We start from the raw sequence: 22,150 nt of genomic DNA on the forward strand, positions 1-22,150 counted from the left end.
CCACGTCCCCATCCGCGCTTAATCAACATACATAGCCACCTCCACCTATGACGTCATCATGACACGTCAAATGACACGTATGCATGAGTAAGGCCAACTGCGGAGTGGGGTTCTTATTGGTTATGGTATTGGATATAACATATTTGTAAATAGCACTTCTGTAGAATATATAAGGAGGCCAACCAACCATGGTAACACCCAGGTCGATTACCTCTTGTCGCACTCTACACATTGTACAAGGCCTTACAGCCAGTAACCAATTAGGTACACGCCTTAAGCGTTGTTCTCACTGTACTTACGTAGTTTGCCGCCGCCTTATAGCGCATGGTCATTGTAGTTAGGTAGCTTGTTGTTGTAGGTAGCAACTCCACTGCCTTAAGCGGTTTCTCACTTAGTACATACGGCCACAAGCGCCCGCTGCCTTGACGCCCCTTAAGGACGTCTAGGACACCTCCACTGGGAGGTCAGCCGCCTCATTGCCACCCGAGAGCGGCGCCCTACAACACTCCTTGAGCTGCAGAATGCGGCTCTGGTCATTGATAACGCCCTCCGTGAAGAACGTACCAGCCACCCGCCTAAGGGTAATAAGTCTGGAAGCTCTTCCACCCCCAATAGGGGGACAAGTACCAGCCAACAGGCCACAAGACCAGGGCGCCTCTCCAGCAACCCCAATTTTGTCTCTGAGGAGGAACAAAACCGCCGCCAGGCTGAAGGCCTATGCATCAAGTGCGGCAAATCAGGGCACAAGTTTGCGGAATGCCGCACTGGCTGGAAAGCCACGCCTAAGGAGGAAGGCGTCAAGAAAGAAGCCGCCAAGATTGGCAAAGAGTCTGGACCCAAATCAGGAAAAGACTAAGGGGACCTGCTGCTGCGCGCAAGGACCCCAAGGACTCTGGCTTGTGTATCAAATTTTGTAATATATCTAGTAGTAAAATATCACCCCTCTTCACCATTTTGATCACACCAGAGAAAACAGCGGAACCCCTAGAAGTCCTGATAGACTCAGGCGCCACCTCATCCTTCCTTCACCCCCATACCGCGGAATCACTCCGCCTTCCACTCATAGACCTCCCTTCTCCCTGCACCGTGACTATGCTTGATGGGTTGAGCCCCCAGGCTGGCAAAATTTGGAAGAAGGCTAACCTAACCTTCTCCTTCAATGGCAAACGTATGACCAAGACCTTCTTGGTCTGTAACACAGGGTCCCACGCCGCCATCTTGGGATTGAAATGGTTAGATGCCCATAACCCAGAGATTGATTGGAATCAACGCACCCTCTCCTTTCCCCATGCACCACCAGAACATGTAGCCATTGCTGAGGAGGAGGAAGCTGATCAAAACCCCCTTGAAGGAGTTCCTTCCAAATACCATCAATACGCCAAGGTATTTGGAGAGGAGGAATTCAACAAGCTTCCCCCGCACCGGCATTATGACATTGGGATTGAACTAACAGAAGAAGGCCCCTTGAACTCTCTGCTATATAGCATGACCAACGCCAAATCCGCCACGCTCAAAGATTGGCTCAGGGATGAACTCAAGGCAGGCAAGATCCGCCCCAGTAAATCTTCTATCAGCTCCCCTGTAATGTTTGTACCCAAAAAGGATGGGTCCCGCCGTCTGGTTGTTGATTATTGCCGCCTTAACAACCGTACCAAAAAGAACGTCTACCCGCTCCCTCGTCCAGACAACCTCATGTCCCAGCTCCACGGCGCCAAGGTCTTTACTAAGCTGGACTTACGTTGGGGTTACAACAACGTACGGGTAAAAGAAGGTGACGAATGGAAAACCGCATTCCAAACAAAGTACGGCCTCTACAAATCCCTGGTTATGACCTTCGGCTTAACAAACGCACCTGCCGCCTTTCAGCATTTCATGAACAAGCTATTCAAGGATTTACTGGATGTATGTGTCATTATCTACCTTGATGATATCCTGATATACTCTAAGGATGACGCATCGCATACACAACACGTTCATGAGGTTCTGAGGCGACTGATGGAAAATCAACTGTTCTGCAAGGCATCCAAGTGCACATTCCACATCACCTCTGTGGAATACCTAGGGATCATTGTCTCAGATAAGGGTTTTAGCCTGGATAGGCTCAAAATCCAGGCGGTACAAGACTGGCCGGTACCTACTAAGGTTAAAGAAGTCCAATTGTTTCTGGGATTTGCCAACTTCCTTTGTCGTTTTGTTGCCAACTTTAGCCACATGGCTAGGCCATTACATAACCTAGTCAAAAAGGACACGCCGTGGAAATGGGACACCAGGGAACAAGAAGCCTTCCAAGGGTTAAAGGATGCCATCACCAGCGCCCCGGTCCTTTGCCACGCTGATCCATCCAAACCTTATTTCTTGGAAACAGACGCCTCTGGTGCAGCCTTGGGATCCATACTCAGCCAACGCCAAGAAGACAGCCGCCTGCACCCATTAGGTTTCTTATTGGAGTCATTCAAGGGGGCCAAGCAAAACTATGACATGCACGACAAGGAGCTTCTAGCCATCATCTGCTCCTTCAAGTACTGGCGCATCTTCTTGGAAGGAACACCACACCCAATCACTGTGTTCACGGACCATCGTAACCTGGAATATTGGAAAGAATCCTGGACATTCAACCAACGCCATGCACAATGGCATTTACTACTTGCCGGATACAATTTCCAGATAGTCTACCACCCAGGGAAACAGTCAGGAAAACCTGATGCCCTCTCACGACGTGCTGATCATGCTGACATCCCACCTGCGGATCAAACCATGCTCCCAGACCCCGTATTTGCCAACGTTGCCCTAGTAACTCCTGAAAAAGAGCTACAACGCCAGATCAAGGCTTCTCTAGACCAGGATGAATCCTTGGAAGAGATCTTGCAGTTCCTACAAAATGAGTCCAAGGCACCACCCTCCATTAAACGCGCATTCAAGGATTATGAAATGGAGGCTGGCCTATTGTTTTACCAAGGACGGATTGTAGTACCAGATGTAGGAACCTTAAGGACAGATTTGCTCAGGATCTTCCACAATAGCCCATTGGCGGGTCATCCAGGCAGACAAAGGACTCTAGAGTTAGTATCCAGGACTTACTACTGGCCCGGCATCCGTGCCAACACATACTGGCACGTTGACTCATGTGAAATCTGCCAACGGATTCAGAAACCCAAGTACGCGTCGATCCCACCTCAGCCTCTGGAACTCCCATCACGCTTGTGGCAACATGTGTCATACAACATGATAGTAGACCTGCCCAAAGACAGAAATAGTGATTCTATCCTGGTCATTGTGGATAGTTTTACCAAGTACGTGATCCTAGTAGAGTGTTCCAAGAAGCTCAAGGCCCCGGAGTTAGCGGACCTATTCCTACGCCATATATGGAAACGCTACGGCATGCCTGAGAAGACAATATCAGACCGCGGACGGGTTTTTAATAACAAATTCCTGAAGGCCCTGTACCAACGCCTGGGAATAGACCCCCACTTCTCTTTGGCCTATCATCCCCAAAGCGACGGGCAAACAGAACGTGTGAACCCCACGGTCAAACACTTTTTACAGGCCTACTCAGGGGTAAACCAGAAAGACTGGGTTAAGTGGTTACCAATGGCGGAATTTGCCTACAATAACGCGGTACACAGCTCAACATGTCATGACCCATGCCTTTGCTGGCATGTCTCCTGACCAAGCCACCTACTAATAGGATATTCCACAGTCTTTAGAAGGCCGCATATACTCACATATATGCAGTCAGAACTGTCATTACTCTAAGGGCTCATGACTTAGAGACTGACAGTCCACCAGGGTCACATGACCTCCCCCCCTCCAGTCCTTTATCAAATACTATACTAAACTACTACGGATTTGAGGTGGGGGGGGGGATGACATAATCTCTTCTATAATAATATATTATTCAGACCTTGCCCGCGGGCTCCCTTAACATTGGCCCACGGCTAGGGGGGCGGGGGGAGTGCAACGTCCCCCAGCAATATATATTATTCATATATCACTGTGCATCACATATACTATATATCTTTGACAGTGGATATATATGGTAATAACCTTTCCAGATATGGGTTATGACATTGAAATCAAGCTGCTTACCTATACCCAGTATATATATACATATATATGTGTATATGTATTGCCTATAGGGGATGTGGGGATGACTAATGCCCCTACATCAATGATGCATCATATATATGAAGAATGAAGGTCAACCCCTTGGTACTTGGATTACCTTAAATGGTAACTCTCCTGCCAAAACAGGAAATACCTAGGTCAAGAAGGTATTGACTGAGGAGTTACCAAATAAGGAAGTCCACCTTCCCTTTTGGGAAGATGACAAATCAACCATGACAAATCCAATCATGCTTAGTCATCACAGATTATGTAATTGATGATTATGTAATTGATGCTGACAAAGATGGATTAGTCATGAATTTGATTTGACACAGCCACATCACATGACCAAATATGCCATTTCAAATCATGTCCCATTTGTCATGGTAATGCCACTGTCATGTGATTGTGGCTGTGCGGGTGACCGGCTATCCTGGGCCGGATTGGGGAATAGGATTACCATAAAAGGAAATTTGGATGAGTCATATTGGAGTGTGGCTGTGCACACCATGTGGATGACTCATCCTTCTAGAAGGTTCTGGAGCTTCTTTTCTTCCAACTTCTTCCAAATATAGTATCTCCTCCACCGGAACTTCTTTTCACCGGTTCTTTTACTGCTTTCTGATTGGCTAATCAAAGAAGACCCTGATGCTTCTTTGACTCATACTGCTTCTTGAGGCTGTGCTGCAGTTTGAAATATGTATATAGACCCAAGTGAAGCCCAGGTATATAAAGGGGTGGGGACAGCTGCTTAAAAACAAGCTTGTTTTTCCCCCCTGTCTTTGAACCCAAAAACTTAGATAGGTCCAGGGAGGCATGCTCCCTTAATGTGTGAACTTGTGACCATTTATTGGTGATCACATGACCATTGTGTGTAAACATGAGTAAACATTTGATATCATGAACTCTCTCTATCATGATGTCAGAACATTAAGGTCTCCTTCAGGCAATGGAATGCTTTTGGTCCAGCTTCCATTCCCTTATCCTTGCTTAATCAACCATATATCTAACTAGTAATCATACCTTTCCCAAGTCAGCATAGGTCAAGATCATACTACTTACTCAGAAGGGACTGAGTCTTACAACATTGAGTACTACTTCTTACTCTTTCTGAGGGGGTTTAGGGTCCCCCCTCTATCTAGGTCATAGGAATAATAAGGTTCTTGGAGAGGGGAGAGCTTGGTTCAATTCCAGCTAACCTTACCCATTGACATATCTACTTATACTCAATGATCAACAACTTTTCCATTATAAGGAAGAAGTCTTTCTTACCTATCAGTCAACTCTTGCTTCAAGACTACTTGAGAGGATTGATCTTCACCTCTAGCACACAGACATATGGTTAAGCACCCTTTCCATCAGTTTGATCAGTACTTCCTTGGACCATGGTAGGGATGGTAGAGTGTGTGGTCTGCTAAAAGGCTGGATCATCCCCAGCTAGCTTCACCTCTCCTACTTCATGGTCTTTCATCTGCTTTGGGTCAGTAAGGCTCTTGGTCTAGCTATATAAGTCTGGTTCAATTCCAGCTAGCCTTACTTGGACCCTGGGAGGGAAGAAGACAGTCTCTAAATGGCCGCAAATATTGATACTTCCTTAGATCATGGTGGGGATGGTAGAGTGTGTGGTCTGCTAAAAGGCTGGATCATCCCCAGCTAGCTTTACCTCTCCTACTTCATGATCTTTTATCTGCTTCAGGATCAGTAAGGCTCTTGGTCTAGCTCTATAAGTCTGGTTCAATTCCAGCTAGCCTTACTTGAACCCTGGGAGGGAAGAAGGCAGTGATGAATGACTGCAAATATTGAACAAACAGCATTTCATTGAAAATTGGTCAAGTCATTTTCAATAAGTGCAATTTCAGGTCCCCTAAAACTTGCACTAAAAGGGGGATAGAGTAGAGAGAAGAAAGTAGGGTTACAGGGTGGTAACTACTCCAAGGTCAAGAGGAGAGTTACAACCATGTCACTACTTTCAACTAAAGGCTATGGAGGATGGACTATCAAGATGAACCATGTGTAGTTGGCCAATGACTGTTGGCCAATTACTGTCAAAAATGGGAAATTTTTTTTCTGTCCATTCAGTGCTGGTATCCTGTTAGAGGTAGCTTTCCTCTTATTTTGCACAGATCTAGGTCCCCTAGACTTGTGCTTAAAAGGGGGGCAATGTCATGACCCATGCCTTTGCTGGCATGTCTCCTGACCAAGCCACCTACTAATAGGATATTCCACAGTCTTTAGAAGGCCGCATATACTCACATATATGCAGTCAGAACTGTCATTACTCTAAGGGCTCATGACTTAGAGACTGACAGTCCACCAGGGTCACATGACCTCCCCCCCTCCAGTCCTTTATCAAATACTATACTAAACTACTACGGATTTGAGGTGGGGGGGGGGATGACATAATCTCTTCTATAATAATATATTATTCAGACCTTGCCCGCGGGCTCCCTTAACATTGGCCCACGGCTAGGGGGGCGGGGGGAGTGCAACGTCCCCCAGCAATATATATTATTCATATATCACTGTGCATCACATATACTATATATATCTTTGACAGTGGATATATATGGTAATAACCTTTCCAGATATGGGTTATGACACAACAGGCAAATCCCCCTTTAAGGCACTATACAGCTGGGAACCTTCCTTGACTCCAAGTAACGTTCCAACAGACGTCCCTGAGGCAGACAATCTAGCAACCCAGATGGAGGCACAATGGCGGGAAATAGAGGCAGCACTCCGGCAATCAAAGACACGCATGGTGGCCAGAGAAGTAGGAGAACCACTTGAGTTTGAAATTGGGGAAGAAGCCTGGCTAGACGCCAAAAACGTGAAGCTAAAGACCCTTAGTCCAAAGCTAACCAAACAACGCCTAGGCCCCTTCAAAGTAACCAAGAAAATCTCCAACAGAGCATACCGCCTAGAACTTCCGCCCACAATGAGAATCCACAATGTTTTCTACGTGGGTCTTCTGTCAAAGGTCAAAAGGGATAAAAAGCGCAACTTCAAGAACTGGCCACCACCTGTCACCGTGGATGGAGAAGAAGAATACAAGGTTGAAGGGATCACAGACATGGAAGAAAGAAACGGGAAGTGGTTTTTCAGGGTAAAATGGAAAGGCTACGGATCAGAGGAGAATACCTGGGAACCAAGGGAGAACCTCAAAAACGCCGAAAAAATCCTAGAAAAATTTGAAAAAGAAATGAAAAAGAAGGCCCTTGGCGCTGCCAAGGCCCTTAGAGGGGGGGCAGTGTCGTAGACACAGTCGATACCAGGGAATTTATTCCCATTTTCTCGAATTTAAACAAAGTCTAATGGACAACATTTTCGATCACGTGACTTCGGCGCTTATACCATACGCTAAGCGCCGAGCCATGTCCCCTTCCATGCTTACCTCAGCATACGTAGCCACCTCCACCTGATGACATCACTATGACATGTCAGTGACATGTATGCATGAGTAAGGCCGACTGCGGAACAGGGTTCTTATTGGATTACATATTGGATATGATGTATTTGTAATTAGTCACTCTGTAGAATATATAAGGAGGCCAACCAACCATGGTAACACCCAGGTTGATTACCTCTTGTTGCACTCCACACATTGTACAAGGCCTTACAGCCGGTAACCACTTAGATACACGCCTTAAGCGTTGTCCTCACTGTACTTAGGTAGCTTGTCAACGCCTTATAGCGTCTGACCACCGTAGTTAGTTAGTTTGTTGTTGTAGGTAGCTTGTCGACGCCTTATAGCGTCTGACCACCGTAGTTAGTTAGTTTGTTGTCGTAGGTAGACCCCTTGCCGCCTTACGCGGTTTTACTCAGTTCTATACGGCCTCAAGCGCCCGCTACCTTGACGCCCCTTAAGGACGTCCAGGACACAATGTGTTGTTTGAGGGCCTTGGATTCTGCATCTGTCATGCCGTAGATTGGTCCAGGGGAGAGTTTGGCATCAGGAATAAGGTCAATTGCTATATTGTACTCCCAATGGGGAGGCAAGACCTTGAATTCCTCTTCACCAAACACTTTAGCAAATTTGCAGTATTGCGTGGGGAGGTCTGCTAAAGGATTTGGATTGGCCTCTTCTTTGGATGCAATTTTGACTAGGTCAGGTGTTATAACCTCCTTAACTATACCATCAGAATCGGACGAATTTTCTATTATTTTTAGTATTTTTTACGGACTTGATATCTTTTGTTTTTCGATCACGTGATCTCGGCGCTTATTATGCCGAGATGCCGCGCCGAGATGCCGTGCCAAGGGCGCTTAGGAGAAATCCACGCTTCTGCGCAGCCCGCAGCACGCTTCTCATTTGTCTTCTATACTTCTTTCTCCCACAAGCACAGACCATGTAGATAGTGTGCGTTGTCTATATATACAGCAGGGAAATTGCTTGGAAACACCAAGTCGATTTTACCTTGTCTCATACACATTGAGGAGGATTAGTCAGCCAGCTAAGTAGCAGGCCCCAGTAGTACTCAGACGCTCACCACCCCTTAACTCACCACACCTCCAGGCCTAAGGCCCCTTCGCATTATTTAAAATAGTAGTAGTCCGCCTTAAGCGGAAGTAGTATAGCCTTACTAGTTAGATTACGTACGTGTTGCCTGTAGTAGTACGGCCTTAAGCGCCCAACTCCACCAGCGTGTGCCCACCTTACAGTGGTGCACAACATTGTAAAATCAACTTGTAGTAGGCTTGATTGACAAGGAGAAGACCCCCTGTACTAGCACAAGGGAAAACACCAGATTGGACTCGCCTTTTGTCTTGAATAATCAAACAGACGTTGGTCCCTGGTAGTACCAAATTGCTATAAGGCAGACGGGTTCTAATCCCCCGCATACCCCAAGTTTTGCCGGAACTCAGTAGTCAGCAACCCTAGACCACTGAAATACCCGCTTGCTGAAAACCCGCCCATATCACAACCGCCAGGTCTGCTGATTTGTTGTAGGGACAGTCCAACGCTAGGTACTAGACGCAAGGGTTTAGCGCCAGTATACTACAGAAAAACCGCTCATAAGTCCTGATATAGGCACTATCACCCCCACACCATTTTCACCATTCCCTCCACCCGCTCTGGAGTCCCACACCCCTATCCTCGGCCTTCCTTGCGCTCCTCTCAACGTTCCATTCCATCCCACTCCCAACCGGCCTCTCGCAGCACATCTCCCGCTCCGCAAGACTTGCCCAGGATGGAACCAGAGCCGTCCCCTGCCGCTCTCCTCGAGGCTATCACAGCCCTCACAGCCACAGTCGGGTCCCTGCAGGACCAAATCCGTGCCCAAAGCCAGCAAATCACCAAGCTTAGGGCCATATGCAAGGAAACAGCGGACCTCCTTGGGGATAAAGATCAAGGAGCCCCCCAAACCAAGCCTGGCCCATCGACTGGGCCTATCACCCCTCCTACACATACAGGAGGGGAAGTCCACACTCCAGGCACGGTTAGGCCTGGACTCAAGGCCCCGTTCCGCCCCTCTAGAGGAACGGGTTATGACTCTGAAGAAGAAGAAGAACCCAGGAGAGTCCCAAAGAAGGAGCCTCGCGGAACGCCAAGGAGCCTAAGCTCTCTTACTCCCTTTGATTCAGGGTCCAGCATCAAGCGGCCCAAGATGGATCTCCCTGACCCATACAAGGGGGATTCCAGGGGGAGAAAGGCAACCCAGTGGCTAGATTGCATGCTACTTTGGGTTGCGCTTCATCAAGACCAATTCAATGAAGAAGAGCAGATGGTCGTGTGGATATTATACCACATGACAGACAAGGCGGCCGACTGGGCACTCCCCCTCATTGGGGCTATTATCAAGGGTGAGGGCAACCCCCATCCACCATCCCGGCCTTAACGGCCAAATTCAAAGAGGCCTTTGACAACCCCGATGCCAAAAGAGCTGCTGCCAGAAAAATTGCGGCTCTCTCCCAAACTACCACAACCTCCAAGTATGTCACGGAGTTCTGCAACCTCATGGCGGAATTAGACTGGAACAAAGAGGCCTATATTGCACAGTTCACGCAAGGCCTCCACTGGAAAGTCAAGGAACTGCTATCAACCAAGGATAGTGTTCCCGATGAACTTGAGGCAATTTTTGCGGCCTCTATTAAAATTGACAACATCCGCCGCAAAAATGAGGAGAATCGCCCAAAAAAGGCACCAGCCAAGTCCCCGGCCACCGTGGCCACCTCCACTACCACCACCAGGGTCCGCCTATCCAAGGATCCCAACTACGTCACCCCAGAGGAAAGGGACCGCCGCCGCGCGTCTGGCCTTTGCGTCAAGTGCGGCCAAAAAGGGCATGGCATCAAACAATGCCCTAATGGTTGGAAAGCCACAATCAAGGAAGTGGCCAAGGTAGCAGAAGAGGAAGGGTCGGGAAAAGACTAAGGCCAAGGACTACCGTCAAGCCCCTGGCCCCTAAATTAGATGTGCATGTATTGGATTGCAAATTTGTATCTTTGGCTCTAGACTCGAATAAAAAGCCTCTCTTATTTATCAATCTCAAACTGCACAACTTCCCAACGGAACCTCTTAAAACTCTCATTGACTCAGGAGCCACATTGAACTTCATCTCCCCCTCGATCGTGGAAAAATATAAAATACCAAAAACCCAGCTTGAAAATCCACGAGTTGTGAGAATGTTAGATGGTACCATATCCCAGACTGGTTGCATTTGGCACCAGGTTCAACTTGCGGTCTCGGCCAATGGCCACTCCCACACTATTCCTTTCCTTGTTTGCCCCATAGGCAACACACCGGCTATTCTAGGCATGACATGGTTAACAGCAGAAGCTCCTTTGATTGATTGGCAACCGGGACTAGTCACCTTCCCTGAGCAAGTTCAAATTGCCTCCGAAGAAGAAGCGGACTCAGACCCTTTAGCAGATCTCCCCCCTCAATACCATGAGTTTGCTAAAGTCTTTGGCAAAGAAGAATTTAAGGTCCTCCCTCCACATAGGGAGTATGACATCTCTATAGACCTTGTCCCGGACGCCAAACTGACCCCTGGCCCTATATACGGCATGACGGATGCAGAATCTAAGGCGTTGAAACAACACATTGACAAGGAATTGGCCACAGGAAAGATCCAACCCAGTACTTCCTCCGCAGGCGCCCCGGTTATGTTCATCAAAAAGGCAGATGGCTCTCTCAGATTGGTAGTCAACTATAGGAAGTTGAATGATGTCACACATAAAAACGTCTACCCGCTTCCCAGGCAAGATGACCTCATGGCCAAATTAAGGCATGCCAAGATGTTCACCAAACTGGATCTACGCTGGGGTTATAACAATGTCCGGATCAAGGAAGGGGACAAATGGAAGACAGCTTTCAGAACAAAGTACGGGTTGTTTGAATACCTGGTGATGCCCTTTGGCCTTACCAACGCCCCGGCCGCATTTCAACACTTTATGAACAACCTGTTCAGGGATCTGATTGACGTCACAGTGGTGATTTACCTGGATGATATTCTCATTTTCTCAGAAAGCCCAGAAGACCATCCAACCCATGTCAGAGAAGTACTGTCTTGACTTATGAAGAACCAGCTCTTTTGCAAACTGTCAAAATGTCACTTCCACGTCACTACAGTCGATTATCTTGGCATTGTTATATCCCCATCAGGCTTCTCCATGGATCAGAAGAAGGTAGAGGCAGTTACATCCTGGCCTCAACCCAGAACGGTCAAACAGGTCCAGGCTTTCTTAGGCTTTGTTAACTACCTCCAACGGTTCATCCCCAATTTCAGTTCAGTAGCACGCCCTCTGCACAATCTTACCAGAAAGGAAACCCCCTGGTCATGGGGCGACCTAGAAGAAGCAGCATTTCAGGAGTTGAAGGCTCTTGTTACCAAGTCGCTGGTTCTCATCCATTCCAACCCAGGACTCCCCTATTACCTTGAAACCAACGCCTCAGGGGTTGCAATGGGAGCCATTCTTAGTCAGCGGGGCTCAGATAACCGACTACATCCAATTGCCTACATGTCAAAATCGTTCTTGGGGGCAGAAGCCAACTATGACACCCATGATAAAGAACTTCTGGCTATCATCAAGGCATTGGAAGAATGGAGGATTTTCCTAGAAGCAACGGATAAACCAATCCAGGTGTTCACGGATCATAGAAACCTGGAATACTGGATGCAGGCACAAACCTTTAACCGCAGACACGCGCGATGGCGTATCTTCCTGAGCGACTTCAATTTTGAGATCCACTATTGCCCAGGAAAGCAGTCAGGAAAACCAGATGCCTTATTTAGATGGTCGGACTATATTGATGCACCCCAGGAACCGGAAATCATGCTACCTGCCGAAGTCTTTGCCAACACTTCAGAAGAAGAACTGGAAATAGTCACGGAAGTACGCTCCAAATTAAGGGAAGACCCCTCCCTTGAGCTGATCATACAGTTCTTGACAGAAGACGCGGACAATGCACCTCCCTCCATCCGGAAAGCCTATCGAGACTATGACTGGGAAGAGGAGCTATTATGGTACCGCGGAAAATTAGTTGTCCCAGACTCGGAACCCCTCAAGGAACGGATATTGAAGGAATTCCATGACTCCCCGCTGGCAGGACACCCAGGACAGCAAAGGACGCTTGAACTTATCAGCAGATCCTATTGGTGGCCCGGAATGAAATCCTCAGCCAAAGAATGGGTCGAGTGTTGTCCGACTTGCCAAGCAAACCGCCGCGCCTGCGTACCTACCATTGCGCTAAAACCCTTGGAAGTTCCCCCCTTCCCTTTCCACACAATATCCTACAATTTCATCACGGGATTCCCCAAATCTAATGGGCACAATGCAATTCTGGTGGTAATCGATTCCTTCTCCAAGTTTGGTCATTTTATCCCAACCACAAAGAAGGTCACGGCCAAGGGACTAGCGGACCTATTCATTACCCACGTTTGGAAGTCACATGGACTGCCGGTCAAAACAGTCTCAGACCGCGGGACAACGTTCACGGGGAAATTCCTAAGAGCTCTATACCAACGCCTTGGGATCAAGCCCTCATTCTCATCGGCCTACCATCCGGAGTCAGACGGTCAAACAGAAAGGGTCAATCAATTCATTGAGTTCTACCTGAGATCATACGTAGCAGCAGACCATTTGGACTGGGCCTCCTGGTTGCCGTTAGCGGAATACGCGTACAACAACGCTAAACACTCCGCCACCGGGAAAACCCCGTTTGAGTTGGTTTATGGAAGAAACCCGGTCATGAATCCTTCCAACGTCCCAGCAAACGTACCAGAAGCTGACAACGTGGCTGATACCCTGGCACAGGAATGGAAGGAAGCAGAATCCGCCCTGAGAATGACAAAAGAAAGGATGGCAGGAATCAAGGGAGTGACCCCGGAATATTCCATCGGAGAAAAAGTTTGGCTAGACGCTAAAAATGTGGAGATACGTTCTAACTCCAACAAACTGGACCCGAGACGCCTAGGTCCCTTCAAAATCACCAAAAAATCTCCAGCCATGCGTATTGCCTGGAACTCCCTGCAACCATGAAAATCCATGACGTATTCTATGTAGGGTTACTATCCAAAGTCCACAAGTCCCCTTCCCAACCACTTCCGGAATGCCCTCCTCCTGAAACAATAGAAGGAGAGGAAGAATACGAAGTAGAGCAAATTATTGACTCTAAAAGACAACGTGGAAAGTGGTTCTACCTGATCAAATGGAAAGGATATGGCCCAGAAGACAACTTGTGGGAACCAGAAGAACTGTTGGAACACAGCCAAAAAGAGATCAAGCGCTTCAACCAAGCTAGACTCAGAAAGGCTTGTGACGCCGCCAAGAGCCTTTAAGGGGGGGGCAATGTTATAACCTCCTTAACTATACCATCAGAATCGGACGAATTTTCTATTATTTTTAGTATTTTTTACGGACTTGATATCTTTTGTTTTTCGATCACGTGATCTCGGCGCTTATTATGCCGAGATGCCGCGCCGAGATGCCGTGCCAAGGGCGCTTAGGAGAAATCCACGCTTCTGCGCAGCCCGCAGCACGCTTCTCATTTGTCTTCTATACTTCTTTCTCCCACAAGCACAGACCATGTAGATAGTGTGCGTTGTCTATATATACAGCAGGGAAATTGCTTGGAAACACCAAGTCGATTTTACCTTGTCTCATACACATTGAGGAGGATTAGTCAGCCAGCTAAGTAGCAGGCCCCAGTAGTACTCAGACGCTCACCACCCCTTAACTCACCACACCTCCAGGCCTAAGGCCCCTTCGCATTATTTAAAATAGTAGTAGTCCGCCTTAAGCGGAAGTAGTATAGCCTTACTAGTTAGATTACGTACGTGTTGCCTGTAGTAGTACGGCCTTAAGCGCCCAACTCCACCAGCGTGTGCCCACCTTACAGTGGTGCACAACATCAGGGAAGGTTACTGTGCTGGAGACCCAGTCAATAAGGGGGGACTCCTGAGTGAGCCATGTCATGCCAAGTATGGCAGATGTATTCCCAATGGGGCATACTAAAAAAGGAATGGTATGTGAATGGCCATTGGCCATGACTGCTGTCCTAAACGTCTGTAAGGACGTCAAGGGTGCAGGCGCTTGTGGCTGTGTAACTAGTACAAGTATACCACTTAAGGTGGCAAGGTTCTACCCTACAACGTCTATCTACCAACTACAATGACCAAGGCCTTAAGGGCAATGGCTAGTTATGTATGTACAATGGGGACAATGCTTAAGGCGTTGGAAGTGCTTAGTGATCTGGCTATAAGGCCTTGTACAGTTGGGGGATGCAACAAGAGGTAATTGACCTGGGTGTTACCATGGTTGGTTGGCCTCCTTATATATTCTACAGAGAGCTATTTACAAATATATTATATCAAACACCTAATCCAATAAGAACCCCGCTCCTCAGTCAGCCTTACTCATGCATACATGTCACTGATGTGTCATGATGACATCATAGGTGGAGGTGGCTACATGTGCTGATTAAGCGCAGATAGGGACATGGCTTGGCGCTTAGCGTATGATATAAGCACCAAAGTCATGTGATTGAAAATGTTGTCTGTTTATCTTTGTTTAAAATTGAGAAAATTGGAATAAATTCTGTGGTATCAGTTGTGTCTACAACAACCGCAAGTTAAACCTGGTGCCAAATGCAACCTGTTATAGAGTAGGGTTTTATGACTATGTAATTATATACAGAATATAATAAAGTTATTAATAGATCAGTTATCTATGGATATAAAAGGCAATAGACTAGCTATATAAGGGTAATTTAGGTTAGTAATCAGGGTGATCCCTACACTTACCAAGTAATCAAGCAATTACTGCAGATGCAGGTGGTTGGTTATGCTTATACCTATAGTATGAAAGTTAGTATCAAGTCTTAGTTACCTACTACAATTTATCTGGATTTGTTAGTAATTTATTTGACTGAGGTTGCACTCAGTTAAGGTGTATATGCCACTCTCAAGGCCTTAAACTCTCCCAACTGACTTACTCAAGAGGTTCAGGGTTGCCCTAGAGCCTTTCCTAGCTACCCAGTATCTGTTGGGACCTTGCTAGAGGCTATATGCGCCAAGATACCTCACAGGTTAAATTCAGTGAGCTTAAGAGGCTAAGAAAGCAAAATAAGACACTCTAAACTAAGTAAAGAAGATCTAATAGATCTTCAAGTTCACACAAGGGGTAAGAATGGGATGAAAAGATGATGTATTCAAAGAGTCTCCCTCAAGGGCTTTATATACCCCAGAGGGAGAACAAATAACTATATACATGATGTACAAAAGAGGAAGTTACATGAGAGGTACAGTCTGAGCTATTTGATACATAAAGACCAATTAGTCCCAATAAGTCCTAGTGGGATAGACCCAAGGCTATTTACAGAATGTTCTAGAGCATACATGACTAAATTACATTAGTGTGAATGCTAAAAATAACCTTGAGGCAAGGTAGGATCTCATAGAAAAAGCTAGAAACTTAAATGGTTAGTATCTCCATCAGTTTGGCTCAGAATCAGACGATTCCTTTTTGAGAAGTGAGATGCCGGAGCCTCCGACCTATTGGTATTTGTCCGCATAGTAATATGCCTATTTCCCGCTGAGATATTGGCGTTGGCGCGCCCCGCCAACCTTTGGCGCTTATTTGCAATGACTAAGCGCTGGCGCTTGCATGCTTACTTGTACTTGTTCTATGGTCTGTAAGTACTGTTCCTACATATGAATGTATGATACAAAATATGCTATAAATCATAGAAATAATAGTATAACCATTTTGCTTGATTAAACGTGTATATGCAAGCGCAATGAGGAAATAAAGGATAAAAGGTCTCATAGCACTGCCAGTTTCCAAATATAGTAATGTTCATGCCCATATTTGGATAGAGCAAGTATTATTACTCCAGTTTGCACTATTTACTATTGGCAATTAGGGGCGCATATGTCTAAATTAGTCATTCCATAACACAACCAGTCTGAGATGTGGTACCATCTAACATCCTCACTACTTGTGGATTTTCAAGCAGGGTTTTTGGGATTTTGTGTTTTTCTACCAGGGAAGGGGATATAAAGTTGGAAGTGGCCCTGGAGTCTATGAGGGTTTTGATTGGGTCTGTCAGGAAGTTTTGAGCTAGTAGGTCTATGTATAGAAGGGGGCATTTATTTGAATCAAGGGCAATAGATACAAATTCTGATACAACAGAGTCTACAGGCGTTTTGTTCTGAACCAAGGGTTTGACAGCAATCCTTGGTTTTAATCTTTTCCCAACACCTCATCCTCAGCTACTTTAGCAACCTCTTTGACTGTTGCTTTCCACCCATTGGGGCACTGTTTGATGCCATGCCCTTTTTGGTGTGGTAGGTTAAACAAGTGGGGGTGAGCATGTAAACTTCTGGGGGCCAGCTACTTAGCTGGCTGGCTACCTTCTCTAATGAATAAGAGACAAGGCAAAATCAACTTGGGGTCTCCAAGCAATTTTCCTGCTGTTTATATAGACAGAGGGACTAATTACATGTGGTCTGTGCGTGTGTGAATAGAAGACTACATGTGAAAAGAGAAGCATGCTATGGGCTGCACAGAAGCGTGGATTTCCCTTGGCATGGCATCTCAGCGTGGCATCTTGGCATCATAAGTGCCAAGATCACGTGATTGAAAAAGTAAAGATAAAGGGATTGTAAAAAATACTAAAAATATCAGAAAAATTGTCCAAATCCAGTGGTATATTTAAGGAGATTGTAACATAGTACAAGGGAAATCAGGTGATTGGACTTGCCTTTTGCTGTTAATAATCAAACCAGCATTGGTCCCACCTAGTACTAAATTACTACAAGGCAGACAGTTTCTAATTGTCTGCATACCCCTGGTTGCTGCACCTTTTGTCAGCAGAGTTAGCCAGCAGATCCATCTGCTTGCAGAAACCTTGCTCCACATCACACCCAAACATGGCTGTTGATTGGTAGTAGAGACTGTCCAATGCTAGGCAGTTGATGCAAACTCTTAGCAATAGTACAATAAAGCACTCATAAGTCCTGATATAGGCATTACCTGGCTGTTGTAGCCCCCATCATTCCCATTTGCCCATCATCACCTCTTGCACCCCCCTGCTTGTCCTCTAGGGCCTCTTCCCATGCTGGCAGGTCCTACCCCATTCATTCCATGGCAACCTGCTCCCAGCCTCCCTCTTGAAGCCAAGCACAAGTCCATCAGGGAGACATGGAACCTGCACTACTGCCAACCCCCAATGTGGACAACTACAATGTTGGGGAAGTATCCCTTGCAAGGGTCATCTGCCTCCTCTAGGGGGTCCAAGGACAATTGGATTGCCTCAAACAAAAATTTGGCAAGCAAGCCAAAGCTGTCAGAGCCAACAACTACCAAGAGGTAAAACCTAACTAGTTATTGCCTAATATAGGACTTATCAACTAGTAGGACCTAACAAAGCTCAAGGCAATGCCAGGGAAGGGTAGGACAAGACCTATTTAAGTAAAGTGCACTATGCTATTAAGATAGCAGGGCTAAAACCAAGGCAGGGACTATTACACTCAAGGTGCACCTGATTGTATGCCAAGGGTAGGTAGTGTCATAAACAGAGGAAAATAGAACTAGCCGGAATTGAACCAGCTTGACCACTAAGCCATAGAGCCCTATTATTCCTCTGCTGACAACCCATGATTACACCTGCTACCCCCCAAATTTGGGCTTGGGCCAGCATGCAACCACTTGTACTGGTCATGTGACCGTGTCCAGGACACTGCCCCCCTTTTTTGGGTGGGCGGCGCCCCTGTGAAAAGTTTTTCCTGTGGTGGGAATAGAACTGGTGTCCTTCCAAGTTCTACCAAGTGTCATAAACAGAGGAAAATAGAACTAGCCGGAATTGAACCAGCTTGACCACTAAGCCATAGAGCCCTATTATTCCTCTGCTGACAACCCATGATTACACCTGCTACCCCCCAAATTTGGGCTTGGGCCAGCATGCAACCACTTGTACTGGTCATGTGACCGTGTCCAGGACAGGTAGAGTTGGAGGGATAAGAGGTCAAGTTCTGAGGCTTAAGGCTCTCAGAACCCTCCTGATATATTCACAGAGAAGGGGAAGAGTAATTACATGTACAAACATCATAACAAAGATAAGGTCACATGACCAGAGATAAGAAAACAAGATCACATGACCTTTGGTCATGTGATGAGATTACATAATAAGCGCTCAGCGCCTAAATAGCATAAAGATGCATATATCCATAAATCTTCATGAAAATAGCGCATATATTCACTATTTCTTTGACTTAGTGGATTTTAAGGTGGTCACGCCTCTAGGGCATGACACTTCCCCCCCGTTAAGGTCCAGCTGCCTCTGGATGTTCACGGTGAAACTTAGCCAATTTTTCAGGGGCATTGGCTAAGTGGGCCTTGGGCTCCCATGTGTTATCCTCTGGTCCATACCCTTTCCATTTAACCAAGTATTTGACTTGTTGACCCACTTTCTTGGAGTCTAGGATCCTTTCAACAGTATATTCCTCTTCTCCATCAGCTGTGACAACTGGGGGGAGTGGGACTGGATCACGGTCATACTTGTCTACTGGCTTTTTGTGTAATAGGGCAATGTTGAAGACAGGATGGACTTTCATGGATTTAGGGAGATCCAGTTTATAAGAGTTCCTGCCAATTTTCTCCAAGACCTTGTAGGGCCCCAATTGCTTATGTTCTAGCTTATGGGAAGGCCTTGAAGTTTTGATGTTGGCACTACTCAAATAAACTTTATCACCAACTTCCAGCTTGGTTGCTTCCCTTCTGTTTAAATCATAGTATTGCGCATTTTGTCTTGCAGCAATTTCTAAAGCAGCTTTTGCTTCAGTTTGGATTTCTTTCAGGAAGTCTGCTAGGTCGTTGGCTTGGGGGACATGGCTTTCCTTGGTATTTCCAACTGTGAAGTCTGGATTATAACCATAGCACATGTAGAAGGGAGAGTGTTTGGAGCCTGAGTGTTTCCCATTATTGTATGCAAATTCTGCAAGTGGTAGTGATGCAACCCAGTCTGTTTGTCTATAGTTGATGTAGTGGCGTAGGTAAATTTCCACAAACTGGTTTAAGCGTTCACTTTGTCCATCAACTTGTGGTCTGTATGCAGTGGAGAAATGTGGTTCTATCCCCAACCGCTTGTAGACTTGTCTCAGGAATTTTGCATTAAATTGGGGGCCTTGGTCCAAAATGGTTTTCCTGGGTAACCCATGTAACTTCCACACAAAGGATACAAAGAGGTTTGCAACATCAACAGCAGTAGCATCAGAGTGCGTTGGTATAAAATGAACCATTTTGGATAATTGGTCTACTACTGTTAATATTGCATCATATCCTTCTGAGGTGGGGAGTCCTACAATCAAGTCATACGTTATTTCCTCCCAGGGCTTATTGGGTAAATCTATGTTTTGAAGGAGACCTTCAGGAGCCCGGTTGGAGTGTTTGCTACGTATGCATGAATTGCATGCTTGGACATATTTTGTTACAGATTGTTTCATCCCTGACCAGTAGTAATCCCTTGAAAGGAGGTCTAGGGTTCTGAACTGTCCTGGGTGCCCAGTGGAAGGGTTATCATGCCTGCTTTCTAAGATGGCTTTCCTGATTTCTGGCTCATTAGGGACATAAATCCGGTCATGATAGTAGAGTAAGCCATTATCAAGTTTCCATCCTTTAACGGGTATGTCCTCTTCCAAGGATTTAAGGATTTTGTATACAGCTTTATCATCATGCAGAGCGTCCCTTATTAGATCATTAAGGTCACTATCTGTTTGAATAGCTGCAATAAAAAGCTCTGGGCTTATGAGCACAGGGGTTTCACCCCCCTCTTTAACTGCAGACTTGTGGTCTTCATGGCAAGAGAGAATATCTGCTTTTCTATTCTGTGCGCCCGGCCTATACACAATCCTATAGTTGTAATCTGCCAAAAATCCCATCCACCTTAACTGCCTTTGGTTCAGATCCCTTTTTGTCTGGAAGTACTCCAGATTTTTATGGTCTGTCAGTATTTTGACAGGGATTACTGTTCCTTCCAGCAGGTGACGCCATTCCTTTAAAGCCCTTACTACTGCTAGTAACTCTTTATCAAAGATATCATAGTTTCTTTCAGCAGGCGCTAGGGATTTTGATAGGAATGCAACCGGGTGTAATTTATCATCACTGCCCTTTTGATTAAGGACAGCGCCCGTTGCAAAATCAGAGGCGTCACACTCAAGGAAAAACTCCTTGTATGGATCGGGTTGGATTAAGACAGGGGATTCAATTAGAGCCTGTTTAAGAGCTTTAAAAGACACTTCTTGGCGTTCACCCCACTCCCAAGGTATATTCTTTTGGAGTAGTTGGTATAAGGGTTGTGCCAATTTTGAGAAGTTATGTATGAAGCGCCTATAGAAATTTATAAAGCCCAAAAACTCTTGAACCCCTTTGACAGAGCGCTGTTAAGAGTCGTGTAAGTACAGGAGTAAGAAAGAATTACTATATACAAAATGTATATGGGAATAACTAAGAACTAGTAGTAAGAATCAGAATATATGCACAGAATATATGCACAATATAGGCTAGGTTATCAGGAATAACAACTCCTAACAAATAGTCTAGCAACTATGAAGTGCAGGTGGTTGGTTATGTATAGTACCTTAGACTAATGTTACTTAAGCCTAAGTGACTAAGGGTATGTATACTTAAGGTCTCTAGGATAGTACCTTAAGTAAGAGGGTTACCTGACTGATGTACAGGATTTATAGGATTTGCCTAATAAGTATAGGACTTATATATGCTTAAGTAAGACTTAAGACTTATGGGGTTTACCTAAAATATATCTAGGATTTATGAGATATTGTAGATAAAGCTATCTACAATATAAGGGGTATGGTGGATTGAAACACTATCACTCAATCACAACAATCCTTACAGTGTTGTTGCACTATACTCAATGTTGAACTCAACAACTGTGACAGTCAAGGGGCACAGGGTCGCAGTAAGTACACTAATAGGTTACCCTGTGTCTGTTGGGACTGGCCTATGGTCTTAGTGCGCCAAATAACCTCCTATGCTATTTACAGTGAGTCAATCACTAAAGTAAATGCGCAGATAAGCTGTTAAAGGCTTGTGTGTATATGTCAATATATAAGAGTGGATAAATGGATGCATTAGAAGCGTCTTCACAGGGTCCTTTTATACCCTGAGAAGGCGCACAAACAAGTATACATGATTGATACCAAGAGGGGGTACAGGGGGTACATGTGGCAACTGAAACACTTGAGGGAGCCAATACTTGGGTACATAGTAAACAAACAACAAATCCTAATATTTGCCCCAAGGCAATGTTTGCCCCAAGGCAGTATTTACTTGTGTGGGTCCTTAGATGTCCCAAGGCTAAGTGTTTCATCCTTGGAGTAAACAGTCCCAAAGGTAGGATACCACTGCATTGGGTACTTACAGTAAATGGGGCATAACTCTGCCAAATGTTGTCCGTTTTGGGAGTTTGACCCAGCGTTCTGGAGCGCACAAACATGCGCACCTAAGCGCAAGCGATTCGGCAGTGTGGGGTGCCCGGGTGATGGAGAAAAGGCGTATTTAGTGCGTCGGCGCTTAAGGG

The 22,150-nt window shown here is 45.9% G+C and overlaps 6 protein-coding genes across 6 annotated transcripts; 4 read left to right on the top strand and 2 right to left on the bottom strand.

The window, feature by feature from the left end:
- Positions 1 to 58: 58 nt before the first annotated feature.
- RhiXN_08718 (Retrotransposon-derived protein PEG10) lies at positions 59 to 856 on the top strand (the record flags this gene model as incomplete). Its single annotated transcript, XM_043328534.1, has 2 exons — positions 59 to 65; positions 438 to 856. 2 exons carry the CDS (start codon positions 59 to 61, stop codon positions 854 to 856), a joined length of 426 nt encoding a protein of 141 aa, XP_043183919.1.
- A 236-nt stretch (positions 857 to 1,092) lies between these two features.
- Positions 1,093 to 3,666, top strand: RhiXN_08719 (Retrotransposable element Tf2 protein; the record flags this gene model as incomplete). Its single annotated transcript, XM_043328535.1, has 1 exon — positions 1,093 to 3,666. One exon carries the CDS (start codon positions 1,093 to 1,095, stop codon positions 3,664 to 3,666), a length of 2,574 nt encoding a protein of 857 aa, XP_043183920.1.
- A 3,025-nt stretch (positions 3,667 to 6,691) lies between these two features.
- Positions 6,692 to 7,363, top strand: RhiXN_08720 (Retrotransposable element Tf2 protein; the record flags this gene model as incomplete). Its single annotated transcript, XM_043328536.1, has 1 exon — positions 6,692 to 7,363. One exon carries the CDS (start codon positions 6,692 to 6,694, stop codon positions 7,361 to 7,363), a length of 672 nt encoding a protein of 223 aa, XP_043183921.1.
- Positions 7,364 to 7,941: 578 nt separating this feature from the next.
- Positions 7,942 to 8,639, bottom strand: RhiXN_08721 (uncharacterized protein; the record flags this gene model as incomplete). The annotated part of the gene is made up of 2 exons (XM_043328537.1): positions 7,942 to 8,229; positions 8,610 to 8,639. 2 exons carry the CDS (start codon positions 8,637 to 8,639, stop codon positions 7,942 to 7,944), a joined length of 318 nt encoding a protein of 105 aa, XP_043183922.1.
- Positions 8,640 to 9,296: 657 nt separating this feature from the next.
- On the top strand, positions 9,297 to 13,889 carry RhiXN_08722 (Retrotransposable element Tf2 protein; the record flags this gene model as incomplete). The annotated part of the gene is made up of 5 exons (XM_043328538.1): positions 9,297 to 9,909; positions 9,960 to 10,447; positions 10,501 to 11,601; positions 11,638 to 13,561; positions 13,615 to 13,889. The coding sequence occupies 5 exons, from the start codon at positions 9,297 to 9,299 to the stop codon at positions 13,887 to 13,889; spliced, it is 4,401 nt and encodes a 1,466-aa protein (XP_043183923.1).
- A 4,986-nt stretch (positions 13,890 to 18,875) lies between these two features.
- RhiXN_08723 (Transposon Tf2-7 polyprotein) lies at positions 18,876 to 22,066 on the bottom strand (the record flags this gene model as incomplete). The annotated part of the gene is made up of 2 exons (XM_043328539.1): positions 18,876 to 20,987; positions 21,992 to 22,066. The coding sequence occupies 2 exons, from the start codon at positions 22,064 to 22,066 to the stop codon at positions 18,876 to 18,878; spliced, it is 2,187 nt and encodes a 728-aa protein (XP_043183924.1).
- Positions 22,067 to 22,150: the final 84 nt, after the last annotated feature.

The sequence above is a fragment of the Rhizoctonia solani genome, chromosome 10 (assembly GCF_016906535.1).
Source record: "Rhizoctonia solani chromosome 10, complete sequence".
In the NCBI taxonomy this organism is placed as follows: Eukaryota; Fungi; Basidiomycota; class Agaricomycetes; order Cantharellales; family Ceratobasidiaceae; genus Rhizoctonia; species Rhizoctonia solani.